Source organism: Erithacus rubecula (genome assembly GCF_903797595.1).
Source record: "Erithacus rubecula genome assembly, chromosome: 2".
In the NCBI taxonomy this organism is placed as follows: domain Eukaryota; kingdom Metazoa; phylum Chordata; class Aves; order Passeriformes; family Muscicapidae; genus Erithacus; species Erithacus rubecula.
In genome coordinates this window covers 108598372-108624149 of record NC_136685.1, presented here as the reverse complement: position 1 = coordinate 108624149, position 25778 = coordinate 108598372, and the positions used below count along the sequence as shown (strand labels likewise).

Here is a 25778-nt window from a genome sequence, read left to right as displayed (position 1 = left end):
AGCTGTCCCCTCACCCTCCCCGCCTCCCCTCAGCCCGCCATTGCTTCGGCCTCAGCCCGCACTCAATATGGCGGCGGCCGCCCCACGTGACCGCGCCTTCCCGGCGTGCCCCGCGCCGCCCCCCGACCCCGGAAGCGCCGCCGGTGCCGCGGGTCCCGCTCGGCGCGTCCCGTCCCGTTTAATTCCCCTTTAATTCCCCTTTAATCCCCGTTCCATCCCCGCTCCATCCCCGCCATGGGAGTACCGGCCTTCTTCCGCTGGCTCAGCCGTAAATACCCCTCCATCATCGTCAACTGCATCGAGGAGAAGGTGAGCCCCGTGCGCTGCCCCGCAGCCTTTGCGCGCCTTTGTTCGCGGCTAATTTATTATTTTTATTCTTTTTTTTCCCGAGCTTATTCTTGTTATACACTTCCCCTGAGCTTGGTTTGCAGCTCCTTTTTTTTTTATATGATGCTTTTCCTTGTAATCATCGATAATTGTTATTGTTTTGTTGTAGTAATTCTGCGGAGAAATTTACAAATTTCCTGGGGCAACTCTTGGGACAATTGCTCATGGAACCACCTGGTCTGGGTGGATAAAAACAGAATTGGGAATTCTGATCTTTAGCAGATAGTTTGTGATTGATCACACAAAGGCAGGAAATCTGATTTTGCCCAATTTGTGAAACCCTTGTTTTGCGAGCTGTCAGTAGATATAACTTATTTAGAAAACATCCTATTCGTAACAGGGGGGTTTAAAACAGAACGATTTCATCATATATTTTCCTTTCTCTACTGTCGTGCTTCGTTTCAGACCGAAGCATTCTGCTTTATACTAACCTCTTTTTTTTTTTAATTCTTATTTTTATTTTTTTTCCTAGCTTCCTAATTTACCCAGGATAAACATCTCCTGACCAAACAGTGACAAAAACATCCTTTAAAATCTGCCTTTCCATGGCAGCAGGTTTCAGTGATTCCACAGCTGTATTGCAGCTCAAATAATTGTTTATTTTATTTAATTTATTTTTTTGAGCTGGACAGGGTGTATGGATACTTTCTGCTCTTTTCTCTCTGCTCTTCCCTCCCCTTGGGATGGGATAAAGGGTGGAAAAAAACAGGAAAAAGAGGGTGAGCTGCTGGAATTCCCTGCACATCTGCCCTGCCTGCAGCAGGGTGTTCATCTCTGTGCTTTTCCAGCCTGTTCCTGCCTTGTATAGCCTTGGTTTGTTTTTTTTTTTCAGCCTTTAATAAGTGAGCTTTTACTAGCCAAAGTCCTTTATTAAAATGAGTGGAGAGACACAACAAATTCCTTGAGTTGGATTTGCCAGAAGTGAAGTGGCAGCTCATCCACATTGCAATTACAGCCAGGACAGCACATGGATAAATCACATGAATTATCATTTTTTTTTAATATTCAAACCTGGTTATAAATCTGAGAGTGGACTAGGACAGCAGGGAGAAGCTGTAGTTTGTCTTCCTGTCAATAAATTTAAGCTTCTCTCACGATGTAATCAGCTCTCTGTGTGTTTTAGGATTGCTGTAAATCTCTCTAATCAGAAATTTTGTATCTCCCTGTAGCTTGCCTCTTTGAAATATTGAAAAGTTGATCCTTCTTCTCTTACCTTGATGGATTAATCAGGTTTAAGAAAAAGAAATATTCTTCTTCTTAAGCTGAGCAGGAAGAACGAGAGGAAGATCTTGAAGATAATAAAAAAAAAAAAATCCAGGGGAGAATATTCTTAATCAAATGGATAGGAATTAATAAAGCTGCAGCCAGAGTATCATGTTTGAAGATCTGCTTTCAATGGTTTCAAAAGAGATGAGAAGTGCACAGTTTAGTTATATCACAGGAGATATCTCTGCCAGTACTTCAGCCTCCCTTCCACAGTCTGGGGGTGTGAAGGGGGGGAATTTTCTGCCTCACAGAGCTGGAATTCCTTCTGAACCCTGGGCACAGAGCTGGGGATCAAGGAGAATCCAGTTTTTGTGCTGTTTTTGCACCAACACTTATTTTTCTAGTGCCTCATTTGAGTGTGTGTGTGTGTGTCTGGAGATTTGGGGGTGGCACCTGCCAGGATAAGTTTTGGGGTTTTTTTAATCTTGGCTTTATGCCCATGCTGTGTTATAACCCAGAACTCTGAAAATCATCAGGTTTTTCCTTGCTCAGCTCCTCTTCCATATTCTTTGGGGTTTCATCTCTGATTTACACCTGTGGCTGGTGGGAGGGACAATCAGTGCTGCTAATTATTGCCTTTTGACCAAACTAACCACAAAACCAACAGCAACAAAGGGGCCAAAACAAACCTGAAATTATGGTGAGGAAACAAAAGTGACCGTGGTTGTTGGAGAATTCACTCCAGGAGTACAGCTGGCTCTAGGTGATTTAGGATGAAGAAATAATGAAGTGTAGGGGCTTCTCTTGTCAGCAGGAATGAGCACTCCCCCATAACCCATCACTGTGTTTTCTTAGCTGTGTAATAATGAAAAATGCAGTTGCAGGTGATGTATGTACTTACTCCTCTTTTTCTTCTTCTGCCTTTAAAACCAAAGCAGGCTTTTGTGACTGTGTGCACTGTCAGCTGCTGGTAATTAGTGCTGAAATCCTTGTCCCCTGTGCATCCCCAGGCCAAGGAGTGCAATGGTGTCAAGGTCCCCATCGACACCAGCAAACCCAACCCCAACGAGGTGGAGTTTGACAACCTCTACCTGGACATGAATGGCATCATTCACCCCTGCACACACCCAGAGGACAAGTAAGGCTCTTGCTTTGGCTCCTTGCAGGTTATACATCTCTTTGCTGACAGCATTTTTTTGGTGTTAACACTGAGTGCTCTGTGCTTTAGGCCAGCACCCAAAAATGAAGATGAGATGATGGTGGCGATTTTTGAGTACATCGACAGGATCTTCAACATTGTGAGGCCAAGGAGACTCCTCTACATGGCCATAGATGGAGTGGTGAGTGTTGGCACGTTCTCTTTCCAGCTGGAAAAAGAGATTTCCCAGGTGCAGAAGGTGACCCAAGCTCTCCTCTATTCATTTTTTTAGGCCCCGCGTGCCAAAATGAATCAACAGAGGTCCAGGAGATTCAGAGCCTCAAAGGAGGGCATGGAAGCTGCTGAGGAGAAGCAAAAAATCCGACAAGAAATTCTGGCCAAAGGTGGGGCAGAGGTTTTTCCATGAGTGTCACCTTGTTTGGTCACCTCAGCAAGGTTGAGAGAAGGGCTGTGTGTGTGCATTGCTGGGAGAGCAAGCCCAGGGAAGGCTGGGTCTGTGTTTTCCAAAGAAACTTGAGACAAAACAAAATGTCATCTTTTCTTCTTCAGTCTCCTGCCTGAAATGAGTTTGTGTTGAGTGCTCTTAATTCCTTTTGAAAATAAATTGAAGAGAGGAGCAGGGATAAATGCAGTGAGAAACAGCCAAAACCCTTCTGGAAGGAAGGAGATGCTTGTAGGGCTTGATGAAAGGAGGATTGAGGCTTAAAAGCAGGGATCAGATGGAAATACTCTTGCACAAGGATAATAAGCTGCCAGCAAGGGGAGTCACTTGACAGTGGAAACTCTAAATTCAATGAGGAAACAAAAGTCAGAGCAACTTTGAGGGTGGTGGTGACACAGCTGGAGTGAGAGGGGAGCGTGTTGCTGCTGGCTGAAGTTTGTAGGATGGAGGCAGCACCGTGGTAAGAGCTGGTTTGGTTTTGTGGTGCTTTCATGAAACAGGCTGGTTTCAGTGAGTTAATTATTCCCAAGGGAATGCCTGGGTTTCCCCCTGTTGACACTGATCCATCTGGATATAACCCTGCTCCCTGTTTCTCTTGCTCCAGGTGGTTTCCTACCTCCAGAAGAGGTGAAGGAGAGGTTTGACAGCAACTGTATCACACCAGTGAGTGAGCTGCCCCTGCCCCCAGCCTTTCCAGGGGGCTGGGTGCTGGTTTAACCCCTTTTCTCCCCCTGTGCAGGGCACTGAGTTCATGGACAATCTTGCCAAGTGCCTGCGCTATTACATCGCTGAGCGCCTGAGCAGCGACCCGGGCTGGAGGAACCTGACTGTGAGTGCCCACACCTCAGGGATACAGGGACTTGGGGCTGCTTCCATCCCTCTGGGGAGTGGCAATCTGACAGATTTGGCTCTTGGGCCTGGCTGGGAGCTCCAAAGATCCGTTCCTGCTGCTAACTCCCAGCTGCCAGCACCGTTTGCTGTGATTTCGTTGCTGCAAGCCACAATTTCACATAATGGGAAACAAGGCTTCAGGAATGCTTTTTTTTTCAAGATACGTGGCAGTTGTATCTTTTGCACAGTCCCTTTTCTGTAATTGCTCCCTCAGCAGGCTGTATTGTCTCTGTTGCTCTAATGGCAGGCAGTGAAAATAGCAGGTTCCAGCTCTGTGGGCTCACAGATCCTCCCCTGGTCTTGCCCAGCCACTCCAGTCCCCCAGTTGTGCCTGTGACAGCCCTGGTGCTGCACACAAGGGCCAGAAAATGCAGCTGAATTTGTTCAAGTGCTCTAATTAGAGGGCAGTTGGCTCTGCTTGATTCCTCCCCCATCAGACAGGGGGTTTTATAAACATTAATTCTCCTCAGGGCAAGCAGGGGGTGATGAGATTATTTCAGTGCATCAGTGAGCTCAGTGCCCATCTCACTGCCCTGGCAATTTATCAGGACACATCAAGTGTGAAGTGATCATTTTGGTGGAGTTTGAATCAGTCTCAGCTTCAGTCTGGTAGAGGGAAGTGAAGGTCTCTTCATTTGCTCCTTGCTTGTAAATAATTTCATTTTCAATCCCAGTATTTTAGCTCAAACCATAAAGATGCTGTGTTCATCCTGTTTTTTTTTTTTCCTGTGGCAGTATTAATTGTTGCAATGATTTGAATGTTTATTTTCAGGTTATTTTGTCAGATGCCAGTGCTCCTGGTGAAGGGGAGCACAAAATCATGGATTACATCAGGAGACAAAGAGGTAAAACTCCAATGGATGTGAAGATTTTCTTTTAAGATCCACTCAGTAATAACTTATTTTGCATGATTCTGACAAAATGTAATTTTCTTTTGTGCAGCTCAACCAAACCACGACCCAAACACTCACCACTGTCTTTGTGGAGCTGATGGTGAGTTCTCTCTTGCTGGGTAATCTACATCTTGCTAGAAAAAAAAAAAAAAAAAACCCAAAACTTGACTATATTTATCCTTAATCACATTTTATTCTTCTCCCTTGCTTGGCAGCTGATCTGATCATGCTTGGCTTAGCTACACATGAACCAAACTTCACCATCATCAGGGAAGAGTTCAAACCAAACAAACCCAAGCCCTGTGCTCTCTGTAACCAGATGGGGCATGAGGTTAAGGATTGCCAAGGTCTGCCCAGGGAGAAACAAGGGAAGGTAAGAATTTTGCTGTTTCTGGGATTTTTTTTAATCAGTAGGAGATTCTCAAATTGTTCTTGCTGTAGGTTTTAGCTGAGGCACAGTGCAAATTGTTGCTGGGAATACATTTTTATTTTTACTTGGAGGTAAAACCTGATGTGCACACTTGTGATGTTCTGTTGTTTGGGGTTTTTCCCCACTGGATGAGAACAAACAATCAGCAACTGAAGAGATGTGCAAAGCAGCAAAATACAGGCTTGGCAGGCTGTTTTTGGGTCTCCCTCACCTCCTGCTGAAGCAAGCCTTGCCAGTGGGGCTGGGGAGGCTCTGGGATGCTGAACCAGGTGCTGCTGCAGCTTCTCCTTGTGTCTGATGTGGGTCCCCTGTGGTTTCAGCACGACCAGTTTGCCGACACCGTGCCGGTCTCGGAGCAGGAGTTCATCTTCATCCGCCTGTGTGTCCTGAGAGAGGTGAGCTGCAGCAGCTGCTGCCTGGCAGTGCCATTCCTGCCCTGTGCTCTGCTCCCTCAGCTCCTTTTTCTTGTCTCTGTGTGTGTTGCAGTACTTGGAGAGAGAGCTCACCATGGCCAGCTTGCCTTTCACTTTTGATTTTGAAAGGAGCGTGGATGACTGGGTCTTCATGTGCTTCTTTGTGGGGAATGATTTCCTCCCTCACCTGCCATCTCTGGAGATCAGGTAGATGAGAATTTTCTTCTCCTTTCCCTGCAAGAGCAGCTGCTTGGCACTGCCAGGAGTCTCACCCTGTGCTTTGTGTTTAGGGAGGGAGCCATTGATCGCTTGGTGAACATCTATAAAAACGTGGTGCACAAAACTGGGGTGAGAGTTTTTTTCCTTCTCCTTTCACAACAATCTGGTCCTTACCACAAAGCTGGTTTGTTTTTCAACTCTGCTCTTCTCTGACCTGCAGGGCTACCTGACTGAAAGTGGGTTTGTGAACCTGCAGAGGGTCCAGATGATCATGCTGGCTGTTGGGGAAGTTGAAGACAGTATTTTCAAAAAGAGGAAGGACGACGATGTAATTGCTCTGATGTTCTTGGGGTTTGGGTTTTGCTCACTTACTGTTAGCCACAGACATTCCTTTAAAAGCATAACAAAAAGAAAAAAAAAAAAAAGATCAAAATTTGTATTTTCTCTGTTGTAATCTCTGGTGAGTTCTTCCAGGCTCAAAAATGAATTTTGTGCTTCCAGCTGAGCTTCTCTTCCTGGAAATGCCAGTTTGATATTGAAGTTTTCAATTGGCCCAGGAACCACAGAATAGGAAATATCTTCCCTGGAGTCTCTTTTCCCATTTCTAAGATTATAATGTCTCTCTGACACTTTTTTTGGGGCAGCTCTGCAGTGCAGGCAAGGAGTCTGTGTGCACTGACACTGCTGTCACCCCCAAGTAAGGCTGCAGCTAAATGTAGTGGATCATTTAATTCATTACCAGAGTTTTGGGGTTTTGAGTACCCTGCTGGTTTTTTTCCCCATAGATTTTTCAGGGTAGGGTAGAAAATTCCATCCCATTTTTGTTGGATTTACAGACACAAGAATTGGCCCATGTCTTGTTCAGAACATTGCCCAAAAACCTTGTGGTGTGGTCAGTTGAGGATTGTACTGAAATAATTTGCCAAGGAATCTGTGTCCTTAACTGACTTGTTTTCCCTCTGTTCTTCATTTAGGATAACTTTAAAAGAAGACAAAAGGAAAAAAGGAAGAGATTGAAGGTAAGTGAAGAAACTAGCAAGAATATAAATGTCTACTTTAGTTTTTGGAGGTTGAAACTGCAGGTGTAACCATGGTGTGTGTAAACCATTTCAAACTTTAATCAATTTAAATCAGATTGATGCTTTTTTTTTTTTTTCTCTATTCCATATTTAAGAAATGTACCTTTGTCCATTCATTTCCTTGTCATGCTAACCTGAGAGCATCATCCCAGTGCTGGGGAGATCACAGAGCTCTTTCAGCAGCCTTGTCTGTGTTTTTATCTGGCAGAGGGATCAGCCTTCCTTTATCCCTGGGGGCCAGTTTTCCCCTCAAGCCCTGGGAAATCGATCCAGCCCTCAGGCAATCTCTAACCCTAGACAAGCTGCCTTTGAGATGAGGATGCACCAGAACTCTGTGAGTATCTGTTCAGGGGCCCCTTCAAATTTGCTTGGAAAGCTGACACCTCAAATATTATTCTCCAAAGAAGTGGATTTAAATAACTGATTTTTTTTCCTAAGCCTGCCTGAATAAAATTGCCTTTATTTCTACTTGCAGTGATGCCCTTCTCTGGAGTCTAAATACAATGTGCTTTGTCAAGGTGTAATTTCTGCTGCTCTTCCCTTTTAATCCCAAAACTTTTCTTGCACCTGACTTAAGCAAATTAGTTCCTTTATGGAACAGGAGACATTTCTTTTAGGCTGTAATATTAAAATAGATAAATTTGAGAGGGTATTTAAGAGACCAGCTGTGGAGGAACTCAGAGTGTTTCTGGCAGGCCTGAGTTGGAAGCACATTTTTTTTCACCCAAAAGTGAGTTGTGACAGAAGATGCACTGTTGTTCCAACATTGGAATAAATCCAGAATGGCATTTTTGAATCCTTTATTGCATCCTTTTTATTTCTCCAAGCCAGTGACATCTTTGCCTCTGTGCATCAATTGGTTTCCCCTTTTACCCCTTGACTTTGGTGGGTTAAAGGTTGTGCAGCCTTTGCCTGGATTTTTATTTTTTTGCAACTGCAGAGAAAAGCCTGTGATTATCACAGAGCTGTTAATTTGAACTTGAATTTTAAAAGCCTGATAAATCCTCCTCTTCCCCCCCTCCCCTTCCCCTATTTATCTGTAATAATTCTGACCCTAGACAACTTCAGCATCTCCAAACACCAGCCTGACTCCTGATGGCAGCCCCTCCCTGGGAGGAGGAACCAAGAGGAAATGTGAGGACAGTGACAGTGAACCTGAGCCAGAGGATAATATCAGGTGAAGCCATTTTTGGGAGCACTTTGTTGGTAAATTGCTGAGCTGGATGCAGCCTAATTAATGCCATTTAGCTCAGTGCAGCAGTGCCTTTGGATGCTTTGCTGGGAGCTTTTTATCCAGCAGTAATTAACTTTTTAACAGGTTTGTGACATGGAGCCCATCAGCTCTTCCAATATCTCATTTTCTTTCCTGATTTTTATTTTTTTTTAATCAAGCAAGCAGAATTTTTATAGAAAATCATAAATTTTAAGGATCAATTATTCCATCTGATTTCCACCTGAGAGTTGGCAGAGCTGCTCAAAAAAAAAAAAAAGCAAACTGTGGTGATTCACAAGCAAGCAGTGGTTCTGGCAGGGTTGTGCTACATTCAACAGTTTCTTAAGCTTTTGTAGCTCAGAGTATTTTTTCTGTGTGGAAATGAATTCTCTGCTTGCCATTGTAAATAAAAAACCACTGCATTGATGTCCTAGATAGGACCACGCTGTTTGTGGAAATATATTCTGTGTTTATAGTGACTTTGAAACCAGAACAAATTGTTGCAGTCAGCTACAGATGGGTTTTATCTCACAGAAAAGTTTTGGTTTTTTTAATTTATGCAAGTGTCTGCCTCTCAGGCAGCTCAGAGCCTGCAGATGTTCTTGACTCCATCCCTCAGGATTCAGTGCCAGGAGCTCTGTCCTTGCTCACCTGCTTTTCTGCAAGTCTTTAAAGCTTCTCTGCCTGCTCATCAATGTGGAGGGATTTAGGAGTGTCCTGAGCAACTGTCTCCAAAGAGAATCAAGGGAAGATCCTCTTTGCAGAGCCAAAGGGATGTGCATCCTCTAAGGAAGCATAAGTGGATTGTGGCTCTCTCCTAAAGCTCCATACACAGGATTTAGGGCTCTGGGAGGGTCTGAGCAGTGTCAGCTTGAGGTGACCTCTTGGAGTGGCTTGGAGTAAAGTTCTGTGTAAGAAAACAAATCATTATTAAGGGATTAGGTGGTTTAAGCAGTTTGCTTCTTTGCTGACATGATACAGCAGAGCTGAAGGGTGCAGCTGCCCCTGTGTGAAAGAGGAGCCAGTGTTTGCTTTCCCTGCCCCATCTGGGGACAGACATGAGGGGGAGGGAGCTGTGTGAAGGAAGGATGGGCTGTGCCCAGGGTGGCTCCTGTGATCCCAGTGAGCACCTCTGCCCTGAGAGACTGGAAATGCTGCCCCAAAGGCAGCTCACCTGATGTGAGGCAGCAGGCACGGGGTGCTGAGCTGCAGGAGTGCCTCTGGCAATCAGAACAGCAGCAAAACACAGCAATTATTCTGCATTTGCTTGCCTCTATATTTGGGATAGCAGGAAAACTCTGTCACTTCTGCCAAGAGTCCCATTTATTCTGCCGAGCTTCCCTTTCCCTGCTTTCATCCCAGCTGTGTACAGGTGGTTTTATCCTCACAGCTCAGAGCTGTGCAGGTGCCCATCCATGCTGACCTGTCCCCTGTGCCTGGCTGTGTTTCAGGCTGTGGGAAACAGGCTGGAAGCAACGTTACTACAAGAACAAATTCGATGTGGACGCCTCGGATGAGAAATTCCGCCGCAAGGTTGTGCAGTCCTACGTGGAAGGGCTTTGCTGGGTCCTCAGATATTATTATCAGGTACCTCAGACTTTCTTGGCCGAGTTTGTTTTGGTCTTGCTCGTTTGGTGGGGTTTTTTGGAGGTGTTAAACAAATGTGTGCCTGTTTTGTTTGATAATGGGGGTTCCAGTGTGGCTTCACCCTGCCTGGAGGTGCTGGGGGAAGAACTGGATGTGGCACTCAGTGATCTGAGGTGGTGACTGCTCACAGACCTCTGACCTCAGAGATCTTCCCCAGCCTCAGTGGTTCCAGCATTCTGGTTCTCAGCACCACTGCTATTTTCCCTTTTCCCACAAATAACAACACTGCAGGTGACTAAATGAGAGAACAAAGGGCACGATGTGAAATGCCAGTAAGAATTTGCAAGGGGGCAGAGTTGTCAGTCTGCTCTGCAGATTTGTCATGCTGCTCCATGCAGTGTGTTGTGATTGCAGTCATCTGTATCTGATTTAAATCTTCTGATAATTGAGATGTCAGATTGGCAAGAGATTAGTGAGCCATGGTGGGGTTTGTTGCACTGGTGGTTAATAAGGAGCTCCGTGCCCTGAAGGCAAAGTCAGTCACAGCCTGGCTGTGTGAATTTGGAGCTTCCACACTGGGCTGTCTGCTTAAAAACTTCATCTTTTTCCTCAGTGCCTGCCACCTGTCCAGACAGCTCACATGGCAACAAAATGCAGTTTCCAGCAGGTTTTTTCACTCCCCTCCTGGGAACAAAATGGGAATGTGTCCCCTTCCCTCCTGCTCTAAGCATTCCTTGACTTTGGGCTCTGGCTCATGTGTTGTGGGGGATGAAAATCATCAAGTGTGAGGTTTGCAAGTTCTGGTGCATGACCTCCTTTTGCAAAGGAGAGATGTCACCTGGATGCCTTTGTAGGTGGGAATTCCTGGGATCCTGGGCACAAGGAAACCCTGATTTTTTTTTTTAACCATGACAGGGTATTTCCCCACAGCTCTCTGCCTATCTGCCCCCAGGGGTGGAAATGATCCTTCAGGTGAGCTGTAGGTAAAAGTGTCCCCTTCAGTGGTACAAGAGCACAGAACCATTCCAGTCTGTTGTATGGGGATGGAGCAGCTGGGAAATTACTCCCTGTCCATATGGAAATGAGGTTAGGAAGCTGTTGGGCTGGGGGAACCTCAATGTAGGTTTGCCAGAGGATCTTTTTTTTGGCTTTTTTTCTTTACTCCAGTAACTACTGCTGGCTGTCCATACATGACATGCCTTTCTATTCCTCCAGTAAGTTAATAACTCAAGGCATGTCCCACTAGAGGAACATCTTTTTGGAGAGGGGGGGAAAAAAAAAAGAAAAAATAATGAAAGCAATCCGCCTGGCTTTTGAAACATCCTGCCTGCAAATAATTATAGGTGCTGTAATTTGGTACCAAAAATATCACTGGAGGAGCCTCATTGACATTTAATTGTTCAGAACTGGGAGTCAAAATAGTCAAAAATGTTTGTTTCAAGTGATGCTGCTAAGAAAAAATAGCTGAGGAGGTGGAAGCTTGACTTGGAGCCGGTGGTTTCCTCGGCGAGGTGCACGGTGGTGTGCTGTGTTTGAGGCAGGGAAATAGCAAAGTGCTGGTGCTGGAGAGAATGCTGCAGGATTCCCAGCTGCTGCTGTGTTTGTGTGTGTGTGATTCCACGTGTCTCCCCTCCCTGCCCCAGGGCTGTGCCTCCTGGAACTGGTACTACCCTTTCCACTACGCGCCGTTCGCCTCGGATTTCGAGGGAATCGCCGACATGCCTTCTGACTTTGAGAAGGGCTCCAAGCCGGTAGGGATGCTGTGTCCCCACCCTCCCCCTGCTGCTCTGTCCCCTCCTTACCCTCTTGGCCATCACTTTGCTGTCTGCTCCCCACAGTTCAAGCCTCTGGAGCAGCTGATGGGGGTGTTCCCCGCCGCCAGCGGGAATTTCCTGCCGCCCACCTGGAGGAAGCTGATGACGGACCCGGTGAGGATCCATCCCTGAGCTGGGGGCTCAGGTCACCCTGCAGTGGTGGGCACAGCACCTGCTGCTCTGCACACCAGCTGACTTATCCTAATTACCTTTCTTCCTTATCCTCATTTTTATCTCCTCCTTCATTTCTTATTTGAAATCTCTCAGTGCTGCAGGTGTCCGTCCCCACTTTGGGCATAAATGGCATTTAATGAAAGCTGTTTCTGCTACTAAAGATCTTTGTGTTTGGCACCATGTGACATTCTGAACCCCTGTCAAAGTTGGCTTTTGGGGTGATTTTTGTTTTCTCAATTCCAGGAATCAAGCATCATTGACTTCTACCCTGAAGATTTTGCTATTGATCTGAATGGGAAGAAGTACGCTTGGCAAGGTGAAACTTCAGCTTTGATTTGTTTTTAAATTTTTAGGATTAGTCTTAAAAACCTGTAAAAATAGGAGGAAATTGGGAAATCATCTTAGTGAGAAAACACACAGATAACTTGTTGTGGAGACCAGTATTTTACAGCAGGTGTATTTTGGAAAATAAATTAGTATGAAGAGCAGATTATGGTTCAGTAACTGGTTTTGGATTGGCAATGATTATTGGTAATTTCAGCAGTCATTCTAGATTTGTTCATTTGTCCTGAACCAGATTAATCATTCTTCTGTTTTTATCAGCCTCAGTGTGTAATTGTCTTTTGTCTCCTTTGCATTTAATTAATGGATCTCGTTCTGCTCAATCAGTGGCTCATTAGTACTGTGCCAAAAATACTTTGGGGAATATAGAAGTATTTTGAAGCACACAAAGAATGAAAAAAGAGCTGCAGCATTTATGCAGCTTTCTCCTTTCTTTAGAGAATATCAATTTACAAGGCTGGGTGTCATTTACACTGCAGGTCAAGTTTTAGGTTTAGATTTTCAGTTTGAGTGCAGCAAATCTGAAGCCAAAGTGATTCCTTCAGAATGCCACTGCTCTGTTTCTTGGCTAAGGGTTCTTACCATGCTGGTATCTGGTTTTGGGGATGTTCTGGGTTTTTTCAGTGACTAAGGAAACCCTGGTTTGGTTTTCCAGGTGTGGCTTTGTTGCCTTTTGTGGATGAGCGACGCCTCAGAGCTGCCCTGGAGGAAGTGTACCCTGACCTGACTCCTGAAGAGAGTAAGAATTGGAGAATTGCTGTGTTGCCACCTATGAATTTCATTGTAAATGAACAAGGTGTCTTTGGTTGGGTTGAGTTTTATGGCAGGCTGTTCCTCAGAAGTGCTGCTGCTGATCAGTGATCCCAGGGGATTTGTTTTGTAACATTTGCTCAGCTTCTAAAGGCCAACGTTTGTTTCTCTGCTGTACAGAAATAACATCTGGTTCTTGTGGGTAAACTGGGGTTTGGGGGTGGGTTTTTTTATCAGTTCTGTCTGTATCTGCAGCATTGCTCCATTCTAAATTCTGCATTCCTGCCCTGAACACAAGATTCCCATTCTTTTGCTGCCTGCCAGCTGTCCTTGGCACCAGACACGTCCTGCTCTGGGCAGACATTGCCTTTGCTGTGCTCAAAGCTTTCTCCTAAATCAGGGTGAAACTGGGCTTTTGTGGAGGTGTCCCCAGGCCAGCTTTGCTGCCTGGGCCTGAGCTCTTGCCCCATTGCCATCATTCCTGCAGGCAGGAGGAACAGCCTTGGTGGTGACGTTCTCTTTGTGGGCAAGCACCATCCCCTCTGTGACTTCATCGTGGAGCAGTACAAGAGCAAGAACACTGAGGTGGGCTGCACTCTGTTGCTCAGGGGGAGCAGGGAGGAGTGCAGTGCTGCAGAAAAGCACTGAAAAGCTCCTCTCCCTCCTCTCCACAGGCAGTGGACATCCCTCCAGAGCTGTGCCACGGCATCCAGGGAAAGCTCACCCTGAACGACAACGCCGTCCTCCCCGATCAGTGAGTGTGCTCCCTCTTGCTGCTCAAGGGCCTCTCCTCCACTTGTGGCAGAAATGGTTTTTTGTGCCCACAAGGAAGCAATTAAAACTCCTGACAAGGCCAAGTGTGTCAGGCTGAGTGTTCAGACTCAGCACGTGTTCCTTCCAGCACGGGGGAGATCCCCAGCCAGTGAAATTTGCCTTCCACGGTCCCGTTTTTTTAACCTCAGATATCTTTAAAACACTCTAATGCGTTTGTTTGCTCGCTGAGGAGTCTTTGTTTGTTTGTCATTTCACCTGTGGAAGGCTGATTTTTATGCCTTCAGGTATTGTTCTGTGAGGTAAACAAGGCCTGGGTGATGAAAGTGCTAGTGCTCAGTGGCCTTGTGCAGTGTGGTCGTGTTTGGGCTTCTCTGCTTTTATGTGGTAATGTTAATGGGGGCTGCTGTGACTTCTCATTAGTGCACATTGCCCAAAAAACCCCACATCTCTGCTTTTTATGTGCTAAGCTGGGTTTCATCAGAGAAAAATCCAGGCAGTGATAGCTTAGATGTACTTTGGCTTTGTTCCATTGAGTCTGCAGCACTAAAATCAGTGTTGAGTACATCATTTGCTTTAAATGCTCAAACACTGGCTTGGTTGGACAGCAGGTGTACCCCAGGTCACTCTAACAGACATTTCTCACAGAAGCACTTGGTTTAGAGGAAAGGCAGGTTAACTTTTGCAATAAATGTTTTGGCAGAGCAGCAGGTGGTGAGAAATGTGTTGTGTGTTGTTCTGACTGAGGTTTCTCTCTTCCCCAGGGTGGTGGAGTCTCCTGTTCCCATGCTGAGGGATCTGACACAGAACTCTGCAGTCAGGTCAGTGAGCTCTGGGCTGTCCTGCCAGGATGTGCAGCCTGCAGCACTCAGGGCACTGACAATCACTTGTGTTTGTGCCATTGCTGTGCAGAGGAGTCAGGGCTGCTGAGCTGTGCCTTGTCAGGACACTGTGGGAAGCATGTCCTGAATGGGGAGGTGATTCCTGTGAGGGATGAGTTCAAGGGTTTGGCTTTTCCATCTGCCCCTGTCAGGGTTGGAATTGTTCTGTGCTTTCCCCTGTTGCTCTGTCACAAGGGTTTTCCTCCTGTCTTGGAGGTGGTGTGAGCAGTCAGAGCATTGCTCCTCAGGCTGGATTTTCCAGGGAGCCATTATTCCCTTTCCTTGTAGCCTCATTCTTTCTTGGTCCTGGAAAACATGAATTCCAGCTGGAAGAGTGAGATCATTCTCCTCATGTGCTTGCTTTTAACTTTCTTGGTAATAAAACAGTGATTCTTGTTTCACTTTGTCTCCATTATGCAACAAGCCTAATCCTCAAATACTTTCTTCTAGCATCTCATTCAAAGACCCACAATTTGCTGAAGACTTTGTTTTCAAGGCTACAGTGTTACCTGGGGCAAAGTAAGTGTCAGCTTTCAAATCATTCCATTCTGATTTATCCATCTGAGTATTTGCCCTGATAAGTACTTATGGAACTGTTCTTGTTGTTCAGGAAACCTGCTCCAGTCCTGAAGCCAGGGGACTGGGAAAAAACCAACAATGATGGCAGGCCTTGGAGACCACAGCTTGGCTTTAACAGGGACAGGAAACCTGTGCATTTGGACCAGTCAGCGTTCAGAACCTTGGGGTAAGGCTGCCTTGCCGGGGTGGCTGCCCTCCTTTCCCTTTTTAAATTAAAAAAAAAGAAGGGATGGGCACAGAGTCCAAGCTTAGGTGCTGGTTTTCTATATTGGACACCTCAGCCTGTGATATTTAAATTCAATTTTGCTGGAAATTGAACATTAGAGTGATTTTGCAGTAATGCCTTATTTGCTTTTTTCATATTTTTTGCCCTCCTAGATAGTTCTAAATCACTTTCCTGTTGTTTGAGGTTTTTTAAAGCTTGTTTGTAGTGATACAATGAGAATATCGTGCACAAGTGATAGTTATGACTGCTAATGAAGACAGCAATGGCTTTTATGCTTTCATAAACAAAAAAAGCTTTAAGAATTAAATGGGGAGTGCAAGGAGCCATGCATTTATCAGAGCCAGAGGAGAGAGGGTTTTAAAGGAGACTGGCAAATAAAATCTGGCAAATAAAGACTGGCAAACCTCCTCCTTCTCTGGAGGAGCTGCAAGAAGGAAGAGCATCCCTTTTTAGGAAGGAGAAGCAGGCTGTCCTGGCACAGGCCTGTCCTTGAGAGCCCTCTGGCATGTCACACACAACAAAAAGCAGAATTGTGCCACTGGAGAGCTGAGATTTCCTGGCAGCAGCTCCCCGGGCGTGCGTGTGCGCGCCGGGATGTGCTGGAGCATCCATCCCTGTCCCAGCAGGCAGACAGGGCTGGGATGGGCTGTGCTGGCAGAGGGGGGTCAGCACAGCCCCCTGAGGTGCCCCCTGTGTGTTTTTTCTCCCCCTGCAGGCACAGCATGCCCAGGGAGAGGGCCGTGGCAGGGCTGTACCCCGGCGCCGTGCCGCTGGGAGCCTACGGCAGCCCCTACGCCCGGCCCCTGATGGGCAGCCAGCAGCAGATCCCCAAGCTGCTCTCAAGTAAGTGCCCTCTGCTGCCTTGCCTGCCCCTCTGGGCTGCTGCACACATCTCTCTTCATCTGTTCCACGTGCCTGCCTGTGCTGGAATAGTGTCTGGAAGGAGGGATGTGGGAGTGGGAAGGTAGAAGTGCCTCGGAGCACTGCAGGTGTGCCTGGCAAACCTTGGAGAAGTTGGCTGGGATTTCCCTCTCCCCTCCCTCAGCTGCTTTTCTCCACCAGGCAGAGCTTGCTGTGCTGCTGTAGGGTGAGCAGCAGGGAGAGGAGCCAGGTGGAGCTGCCTCCTGGAGGCTCCTTCACCACGTAGGGTTGTGTGCCAGCCAGGCTCTCCAGAGCTTCTGTGGGACACTGCAGATGTGTTCTGTGGCACTTCACTGGGCTGTGCTCCTCCTCCTCTGCTGAGACACCCAGCTGCCCTAGGAGATGAGACATAAACTCTAATTAGCTTCTCATTTGCACTGCCTGTGGTGTGAAATCTTGGCTGTGCTTGGCTTTTTGGAGATGCCTGGTTTTCTGGGGCCTGAGGGCAGCTCCTGTCCATCAGGAGGGTGGGTCACACAGCCAGGAGTGTCTCCAGCAAAGCACATTGGCACCTGCAGCTGGAAAATCAAGGCAGGAGAAATGGCAATGACACAAGGGTCTCTCCAGTGGCCAAGTTGTGTTCCTCAGCTGTGAGAGAGCTGCAGCTGGGCTGGGAAACCCCCAGACCCCACACATTCCTGAAAAACCACAGCTGATGTGGTCAAACCCCCCTCTATTCAGTGGGACTGACCCACAGCAGCTTTCCACTCTGCTTGTGGTGTTTTCCTACAAACACTGCAGTAAAATCAGCCCCCAAAGGGCCAGGCAGTCAAGGCAGGAGCCTTCTCCTCCTCAAGAGCCTCCAGGCTGGGGGTGTTCCTCACCACTGCTCCCTGATTTGCCTTGGATGTGCCAATTTTCAGCTGATGAATAATTGTCTGTGCTGATAACTTGGGGAGTCAAGTGCAAGGCTCAGCTCCTGCAGCAGGACATCTGATTTGTGACTGGCAGTAAACTTGTCAATTATCTGCCTTGGAAAAGTGATTTTTGATTAGTGCAATCAGTAAACACAGAATCTTCTCTTTGATTGCCACCCTGATTAGATGAATTGTCACTTGAGGAGATGATAGTGAAGGCAGTTTCTTTGGCCTTATAGCTCTGGGAAATGCCTAAGTTTTGCAGCCTAAGGAAAATATTAATTGTCATTCCTTCTCCTGTTTTTTGTACCTTTCTGAAGTGCCATTCACTCTCTCCCTCCAAGGTTGTTCTGTCAGCCACACAAATGAACAGGGGGGGCTTTAAATGTTTTGATGATGATTTTGTGGAAGTGTTTGCTGCCATGGGGAGGAGGAAGGGGCTGGAAACAAGATGTTGCCTGTGTTCCTGTGAATTATCAGAAACAGAGAGTCGTTTTAGGATATTTTGGATTGAAACTTGTGGCACTCAGCAGCTGTCCCCAACTTTTTAGAGTGTTTTAAGCTCCACTTGGAAAACTACACATCTCCCACTTGAGCAGCATTGTGGGCTCCATTGCCCTCCCCTTGCATCCCAAAATAAACATGGCTTTGTGTGGGTGCAGCCTGTTGAGGCATGGAAAAACCCTTGAGATTCCCAGGGAACCAGCAGGCAAGAGGAGCTGAGGAGCACTGCTTGGTAACTCTGTGTGTATCTACAGGTGTAAAGCTGAATAAATAACCCTGCATGGGGCATAAATGAGCAATTTGGGGCTGGATTGGCTTGGGGCTGGGCCAGGCAGAGCTGGGAGAGAGGCACAGTGATTTTATTTTCTGTCTCCACACCGGGGTGTCCCTGTGCCAGCCATTATCCAGCTGCTGCAGCCAGCTGTTGGAATTAGGTCACACTTGAAGGCCATTGAAAGCCATCAAAGGTGTCAGTGAAACTGGAGCTCTTGATTGACAGGCTGGGAGCTGCCTGGCTGCTATTGAGGAGCTGCTGCTTTCATCCTGTTTGCTGACCAGGTTATTTAGAAGGACAACACAGCCTATAATTGCTGGCCCTGTTAGAGCAGCCCTGCTCCTGCCTGCCCTTTGTGCAGGGCTGGTTTGGGTGGCACACACAATGGGCCAGTGGGTGGTCTCCTGCAGCCAGCCCTGGGCTCTGGCCAAGGTTTTACCCAAAAAAAAAAAGGCTGAATTCAGCCTGATTCCATTATCTGAGACATCATTAATAGGTTTTTATCAGTGTGTTATCACTGCCCACAGTAACTTCTAAATGCACCTTTGCTGTCTTTAGTGGTGATGGATTTACATTTTATTTTAAGGAAGTATTTATGCTTAAATGAAACAGAACCATCCACTTCACTCCATGCCCTGGCCATTGTTTTAGTTGCCTTTGGGGAATAACTTAGCCCATATTTTGACTTTGACATCTTTGTTGTGTGCAGTGGGAACACAATGCTGAGTGTGTATGTTTTTTTATAGTGTATAGTGCCTGTTATTTTTTTATACAGTGATGAATGTCCCGGGCAAGAGATAGGGTGACAAGATTTGACATTTTTTTGCCATTTTTTTGCTGCCCAGATCTCAGACCCCAGGAGTCCTGGAGAGGCCCCACACCCCTGTTCCAGCAGACACCACAAAGGTAAGGCAGGAGGGGTGGGGAAGGTGCCCAGCAGGGTGGGTTGGGCACTGCCCAGCCTCTGCTTTTTCCCCTCCTCTGTTTGCAATATTGCAGTTTAAGGTTGTGGAAGTGGTGCTGTGCTGCAGGTTTTTTTTTTTTTTTGGAGGTAATTAATGTCCATGATTTATTGATGTTTTGAGAGCCCACTGCGTGGTGTTCATCCTTTAAAAGGCTGGAGGACTTTGTATTAAAAAAAAAAGGAGGGAAAAACACTTTCCATTAAAACTCAGGCTTCAAAATTAACTTTACTGTTGGTGCTTTGGTACCATCCTTGGTTCTTTGGCCTTTATCTTATTGAAGCTTTTGAGATACTATGAAATTGAACACAGAGAGCTTAAAACTGCATTAGATTTTTGGACAGGCTAAACAAATTTCTTTTTAGGAGGGCTGTGGAGCTTAATGAGGCATAACTAATGGTGTTCCACTTTTATCATTCCTGTGCTGCAGCCCCAGCATTAGCACAGACCAGCCATTGATTCTTGCTACAAACCTCTTGAAGTCCTAATCAGCTTCTTTGGTACAAGTTTTTCAGGCCTGACAAGCCCATTGTAGGGCAGTGTCACTGTAGGTCAGTAGTTATTAGTTGCCACTGAAAACAGTTTCTTTAACTACTTAAGGCTGAACTGAATTAAATGCAGAAGGGGCTCGGGGAAGGATTATGGAATCCACAGCCCAATAAGTGCCATCGAATGGAAGGAATGTGACATGGTTTGGTAATCAGGGATGTTTTACATGCATCCCTCATTGATGGCTGCTCTGGGCTCAATAAACCCTGGCTACCTGTGGCAGCTATGAATAATGACATTTATTTCTGTTCGTGCAGGAGGGAGGGAAGTTTCTCCTCCAAAGCCCAGCTTTTTATTTTTTTTTTAAATTTTTTTCCCCCCTCCTTGGGTTTATTTGCAAATGTTTCACCATTGAAAATATGGGCTTTGGGGGAATTTATTGAGCTCTCCACAGTCACTTTCCATGGCAACCATTTTGATCCCCACTGAAGTAAGCCTGGCTCCCTTGCCCTGTGCCTCATCTGTGTGGAATATTGCAAGGCAAGATTCATTCATAATGCAAACTTTAATACTGCCTGGGCCATGGGAGTTGCCTCTCCCACCCCTTAATTAAATCCAGTTGATATACTTTTATTTGTGAAGGGCTGCTGCAGGTCTGTCTCTTGTTTAGTTGCTGTACAGAGCCTTAAGCACAAGGTTAAACACTTGGTGCAGGAAAAAGGGGTCTGGACCTGTTGAAGGATTTTGGGTTTCCCAAACAGCAGGCAGGGATTTCTGCTCAGGGAAGAGAGGAGCTGAGCCCTGCTCCATCCCTGTGGGGGTGGATGTGATGTGTCATCTGCTTAAACAGAAATTTTCAGCTTAACCCATCATTGGAAATTATTTCCAAAGGCAGGAATGTTTTCCTGTGTAAATTCTCCTGAATTTAGCTGACCTGGCTGAATGTTGATGTAACTCTGTGGGTAACTCCCAGTGTGTTCCAAGTGGCACAGTTCTTTTTTAAGGATTGATGTCAAAGGAAATTTGTGTCACACTTCCCCATTCCAGGCATGGAGCAGTGCTGGCCTGTCATATTTATCACCAGCACTTGTTCTAAAGGCAGAATGATTGTTAAAAAAGTTAATTCCCAGTAATTTTCCTTATTTGTCCTGGGAGAATCTGCTGTTTTCTGGGAATCATGAAGGGAAAAAGTTAGTGCAAAAAATATTTAATTAAGAGAAGTGAGTATGAACTTAGAATGTTGATTTTGAGAGTTTAGTCCCCACAAACATAAAGTGCTCTTAGCTTTAACTACAGCATGGCTCCTTCTGAGGAGTGATGTGTGGGGCAGCAGGTAAAGCTGGGGTGCAGAGTTCCTGCTCTGTGCTGTCCCATCCCAATCCTGGGGTGCAGAGTTCCTGCTCTCTCCTGTCCCATCCCAATCCTGGGGTGCAGAGTTCCTGCTCTGTGCTGTCCCATCCCAATCCTGGGGTGCAGAGTTCCTGCTCTCTCCTGTCCCATCCCAATCCTGGGGTGCAGAGTTCCTGCTCTCTCCTGTCCCATCCCAATCCTGATGTGCAGAGTTCCTGCTCTGTGCTGTCCCATCCCAATCCTGGGGTGCAGAGTTCCTGCTCTCTCCTGTCCCATCCCAATCCTGGGGTGCAGAGTTCCTGCTCTCTCCTGTCCCATCCCAATCCTGATGTGCAGAGTTCCTGCTCTCTCCTGTCCCATCCCAATCCTGGGGTGCAGAGTTCCTGCTCTGTGCTGTCCCATCCCAATCCTGGGGTGCAGAGTTCCTGCTCTGTGCTGTCCCATCCCAATCCTGGGGTGCAGAGTTCCTGCTCTGTGCTGTCCCATCCCAATCCTGGGGTGCAGAGTTCCTGCTCTCTCCTGTCCCATCCCAATCCTGGGGTGCAGAGTTCCTGCTCTGTGCTGTCCCATCCCAATCCTGGGGTGCAGAGTTCCTGCTCTGTGCTGTCCCATCCCAATCCTGGGGTGCAGAGTTCCTGCTCTCTCCTGTCCCATCCCAATCCTGGGGTGCAGAGTTCCTGCTCTCTCCTATCCCATCCCAATCCTGGGGTGCAGAATTCCCACTCTCTCCTGTCCTATCCCAATCCTGGGGTGCAGAGCTCTTCTCTCTGCTGTCCCCATCTCCTCCATGCAGAGTTCCTGCTCTGCTCACCCAAACCCCTCTTCAGCAGAGGTCAGGAAGGATTAACTGTCTCCCCTCTCCATGTTTTTTCCCCCACAACCTCCTGCAGGACCCACCTGCTCCAATTCCTTTAAGGAATTATCCCTCAGCCACTCTCAGCTTGGTAACAACCAAACCATTTCCCAGAGCATTTCCCTAAATATTTTGAACCAAACAATACTGGACATGCTCTACCTGTTGCTGTCTAATTGTCCCTTGGGAATGGGCACTTGAGGGGAATGAAAACATTTCTTGCTGTGGGTAATCCAGGCTGGCAAACTGGGCCATAATGGATGTTGGGCCTGAGTTCCCATATAAACTGTACACCAAATGTCAGTCAGCCCGTGCCAATTAGTGCTTATGTTGCTAGGTCACCGTGGTCAATTGAAAACAGCATCAATAGAACTTGAAAAGGTTTCTTCCCTATCAGACCTCCTGACATATTGAGCAGAATAATGGATGGGAAAAAGCAGCCAAGGCCCCTACCCTAGATTCCCAACGCTCGCCCTAAGAATTCATTTGCAACCTGCAATTAAGTGGGAAGAATGGGCTCCCAGAAGGAGTCTGGGCCTTCAGAGAAGAAAGCCCCCAGCTCCCCTGTGCCACATTTGTTCTGGGGTGCTGGGATGGGCAAACCCAGCAGGGAAAACCTTCTGGGATCATGGGGGTGTTGCTGCGGGGAGCTGCCCTGGGGAGGTTTTGGGGAGGTTTTGGGGGGTGTTCCCTGCTGTTCCTGCTGCCCAGCACTGGGCTGTGTGTGCTCAGCAGGCACACAAAGGCAGGGGTGTGTGGTTTGTGTCCCTGCAGGAGTGCTGGTGCTGCTCCCCTGCTGGCCTGGAACCGCATGGTGCCGTCCCCAAACCAGTTCCAGCCAGCCCAGTACCAGAGCCTGGGGCCCATGGCATACCCACAGCGACCTGAGGAACGCATGGACAGGGGCAGACAGGTAGGAGAGAGGGGCTCAAACCCCCCCCAGCCTCCCCCCACCCATCCCTCCCCTTCCCCTGGCTGTGCTGAGTGTCACCCCTGCTGTCCCAGCACTGTCCCCAACACCCCCTGCCATGGCCACACTCTGCAGCCTGAGCTCAGCATTGTTTCCACAAGGAAAACCTCCCCACCACACTCCCTGGCACGTTAGAAATGGAGATTCTTACAGCTCTCAAGTGTTGATTGAGTTGTTTCTCCGAGCTGCAAAAAGTACTTAATGCAAATGTGGGGTTCTCTGAGCATGTGGGAAATGGCTCTGTGTGGTTAAAAGGAAACAAGAAAATGTGAGGGGAGAACCTCACCCCAAATTACAGGTGACTGGGGCAGCAGTTCATGAAAATGCCACAGAGTGAGAGCAGCAGGTGGCTGTGCTTTGGGAATTTTACTCCCTAAGGGGGGTGTGATCCCAGTAAAACATGATCTGCATATGCTGCTGTACCAGAACTCTGGGTGTTTACACTGCTAAACACTCACTTTCAATACATTTTGGATATCTGGGTTGAACTCCTGCTTCTGCTGCTGGAGGTCAGAACTGTGGGAAGGTTAGTGACCAGTCCCAGGGAGAAGGAGGAGGAGGAGGTGACAGCCCCACTGCCCCATCCTTTATGTGGAAATTAAAGCACAAACTGTTGGAAATGTGATTCAGCTCAGCACAAGTCATTTTTTAGTTTTAATTTTTCTTCCCAGCCTGCCCAGATGTGTATCCTCTCAATTCACCTATGCAAAGTTAAAATGTATTTTAGATCTCTATTGGTTGTGACTGGAGGCAGAACTCAACAATATGAGTTATAATTGCAGGGAAATAACATGGCCTGAGCCTTGACCCAACCAGCAGAGCTCTAAATACATTTCAGCTCTGGATGAGGTGCTTTGATGGGATCAGATCTCAGAAATCTTTCATTTTGTGGTTTGCCCAACACCCCAGAGCCAGAGGAGTGAGTGCCTGGTTGCACTAATCCATAGCAGGGGCTGCTGTGCTCCTGGGGGAAAACTGGGGGAGGATCTTTGTGCTGCTGGAGTCTGGGCAGGGTTTAATTAGTCTGGGAAAGGACACTTGGAAAAGTCTGCTCTGCCCTTCATCCCAGGCAGGATGCTGAAGGGATCTGTGCTTCATTCCCAGCCTTAAACCTTGGAATTCCAGCAGCTGGAATGATCAGGGGGAGCAGGAATGGTTTTGCAGTGAATTCCCACTTGGAAAGCCCTTGGAGCCCTGTGGACATCCACACCAGGTCCCATGGTGTCTTGCCCAGAGCAGAATTCCCCTGGTGCTGCCATGGACCCACCTGTGGCTGCAGGAAACATTAAAAACCCAGCAGTGACAACCCTTCTGCTTTTATTCACATGAGTTCATGATTAAATCTCTTAGCTCCAGTGAATCACATCCCTAAAGAAATTCCCTTTTGCAGTTGTGCTGCAACTGTTTATCTGCTTTTAATCCTAATGTTTTGCTGCTTTTTTTCCCCCCCCCGTTCTTGTTATTTTTAAATGAACTTCCAGATGTCATTATTTCCTCGGGGCTGAGTGAAATGAGAAGGTACCTGAAAGGGTTTAGGGTGCCAGCCTAATCACTGAATCCAGCCTTGCTGCCTGAAAATTTCAAAGCTTTAAAGCCTTGAAAAGGGGATTCAAGTGGAAGTGGTGACACGTAGCAGCATAAATAATTATCTTTGGGCCCTTTCACCTCTGAATTCTTTTTTTTTACAGCGTGCAGAACGCGGTCTGAAGAGGTTAATAAACGCGCTGCCGCCGAGTGCTCACAAAATTAATGCAGCTGCCATGGATCTGGGGGGCTCCCTGGGAATGAGGGGGGCTTTGCTGCCTTGCAGCTCTCCCAGAGAAGGAGCTGGGCTGCTGCAGGTGTGGGGCTGCAGCTCCATTCCAGCCCAGAGCATCCACACCTCTGCTTTGTCCTTCCCCGCTCAGGGGTTTTTCAGGGATGTGGCCCCGCTGGTTTTTCATTTTTTAATTGAGCTCATCAAGGCTGGGAACAAACCAGGAGCCTCCCTGGCAGGTCTGCTGTGGTTGGGATAGGGAGGGATTTCTCTTAAGGAAGGAAAGGGAGCCCCTTTTTTCCCTCCACACCAAAAACCTGTGGGTAAGGAGCAAACCAAGCTGGTGTTGGTGCATCACCCTGAATTAACTTGCTGCTCTCTGCAGTGTGCCAGGTTTGGAAATCACTTTAAATTTTTTTGGTGGATTTTCCCCCTGGATACTCGATGTACCTGAATTTAAGTACAAATACACATCTCATTTTTGGAGTCATTTAAAAGCTGGAAAACATTCCTGCAACAACCACAGCTTCATTTTTTTTTTTCCTTTAAAACACTGTGTAAAAATTCTGAGTGTGAGCTGCCCCACATACCCAATACTCTGCAGAGCCTAGCAGAGGTGTCCCAGGTGGGGGTGGATTTCTTTGGGATCCATCCCCATCCATGTTTTTGGGAGGCTGGAGGATGTTTTGTCCCTGTTCTGTTCCGTGTGGCGCCTCCAGCTCGCCCCTCTTGTTTACCCCTGCTGCTAATCCCAAAAATAAATGCTTGCTTTTGTTTGTTTGTTTGCAGGCATATGGTCCTGGGAGGCCCTACCCTCTCCCACATCCCACAGGAAGGTACAGCTGGAATTAGCTCCTGCTTCCATTTCTTTTGGTTTTTAAACATTGAAAAGAAAAAAAAAAAAATCTGGATTTTTTTTTTTTTTTTGGGGGGGGGGGGTGATGAAGGGGGGGGTAGGGGGAATTAAAAAAAAAATTTAAATTGTTGGGTATCATCCTTGTAGTTTTTAAAGCCTGTTTTAAACGTGCACATTTCTTATGGACCTGAGGATGAATTTTTGGGAGGGATTCCTGTGCCTGTCACCCCGAGCTCTGAACACACACAGGAGCCTGGAAACAGACAGAGAGGTGGGAAGAACCCAGAAATGGGATTTTAGGAGCTCCCAGAGCAAGCCAGCAGCACTGAAGGGGATTTTTGGACTCTGAAGTAAAAACATTTCGACTTTTCCGACGCCTGGGTTTATCTGTTTGATACCTAATTTAAATGAGCTGCAAAGGGCAGAGATTCTGTTTGTTTTTAGCACTCTTTCTAGGGGTTTTTCTGTGTGAGTGTACCAAATCAGTCAATATTTTTATTTGCTTTATAAAGTGGCTTTGGAAATTCTGA

At 47.0% G+C, this 25778-nt stretch overlaps 1 protein-coding gene across 1 annotated transcript; it reads left to right on the top strand.

Annotated features, from left to right (window-relative positions):
- The first annotated feature begins 212 nt into the window (after nucleotides 1-212).
- XRN2 (5'-3' exoribonuclease 2) lies at nucleotides 213-25778 on the top strand. Its single transcript, XM_079297790.1, has 30 exons — nucleotides 213-309; nucleotides 2604-2731; nucleotides 2822-2933; nucleotides 3024-3135; nucleotides 3799-3857; nucleotides 3934-4023; nucleotides 4858-4930; nucleotides 5028-5078; nucleotides 5194-5351; nucleotides 5729-5803; nucleotides 5895-6028; nucleotides 6112-6169; nucleotides 6261-6368; nucleotides 7015-7059; nucleotides 7328-7453; nucleotides 8178-8296; nucleotides 9784-9919; nucleotides 11563-11670; nucleotides 11758-11847; nucleotides 12151-12223; nucleotides 12905-12988; nucleotides 13487-13584; nucleotides 13674-13753; nucleotides 14535-14591; nucleotides 15102-15170; nucleotides 15262-15396; nucleotides 16172-16299; nucleotides 18858-18918; nucleotides 22441-22579; nucleotides 25182-25778. Exons 1-30 carry the CDS (start codon nucleotides 235-237, stop codon nucleotides 25242-25244), a joined length of 2844 nt encoding a protein of 947 aa, XP_079153916.1. The 5' UTR covers nucleotides 213-234; the 3' UTR covers nucleotides 25245-25778.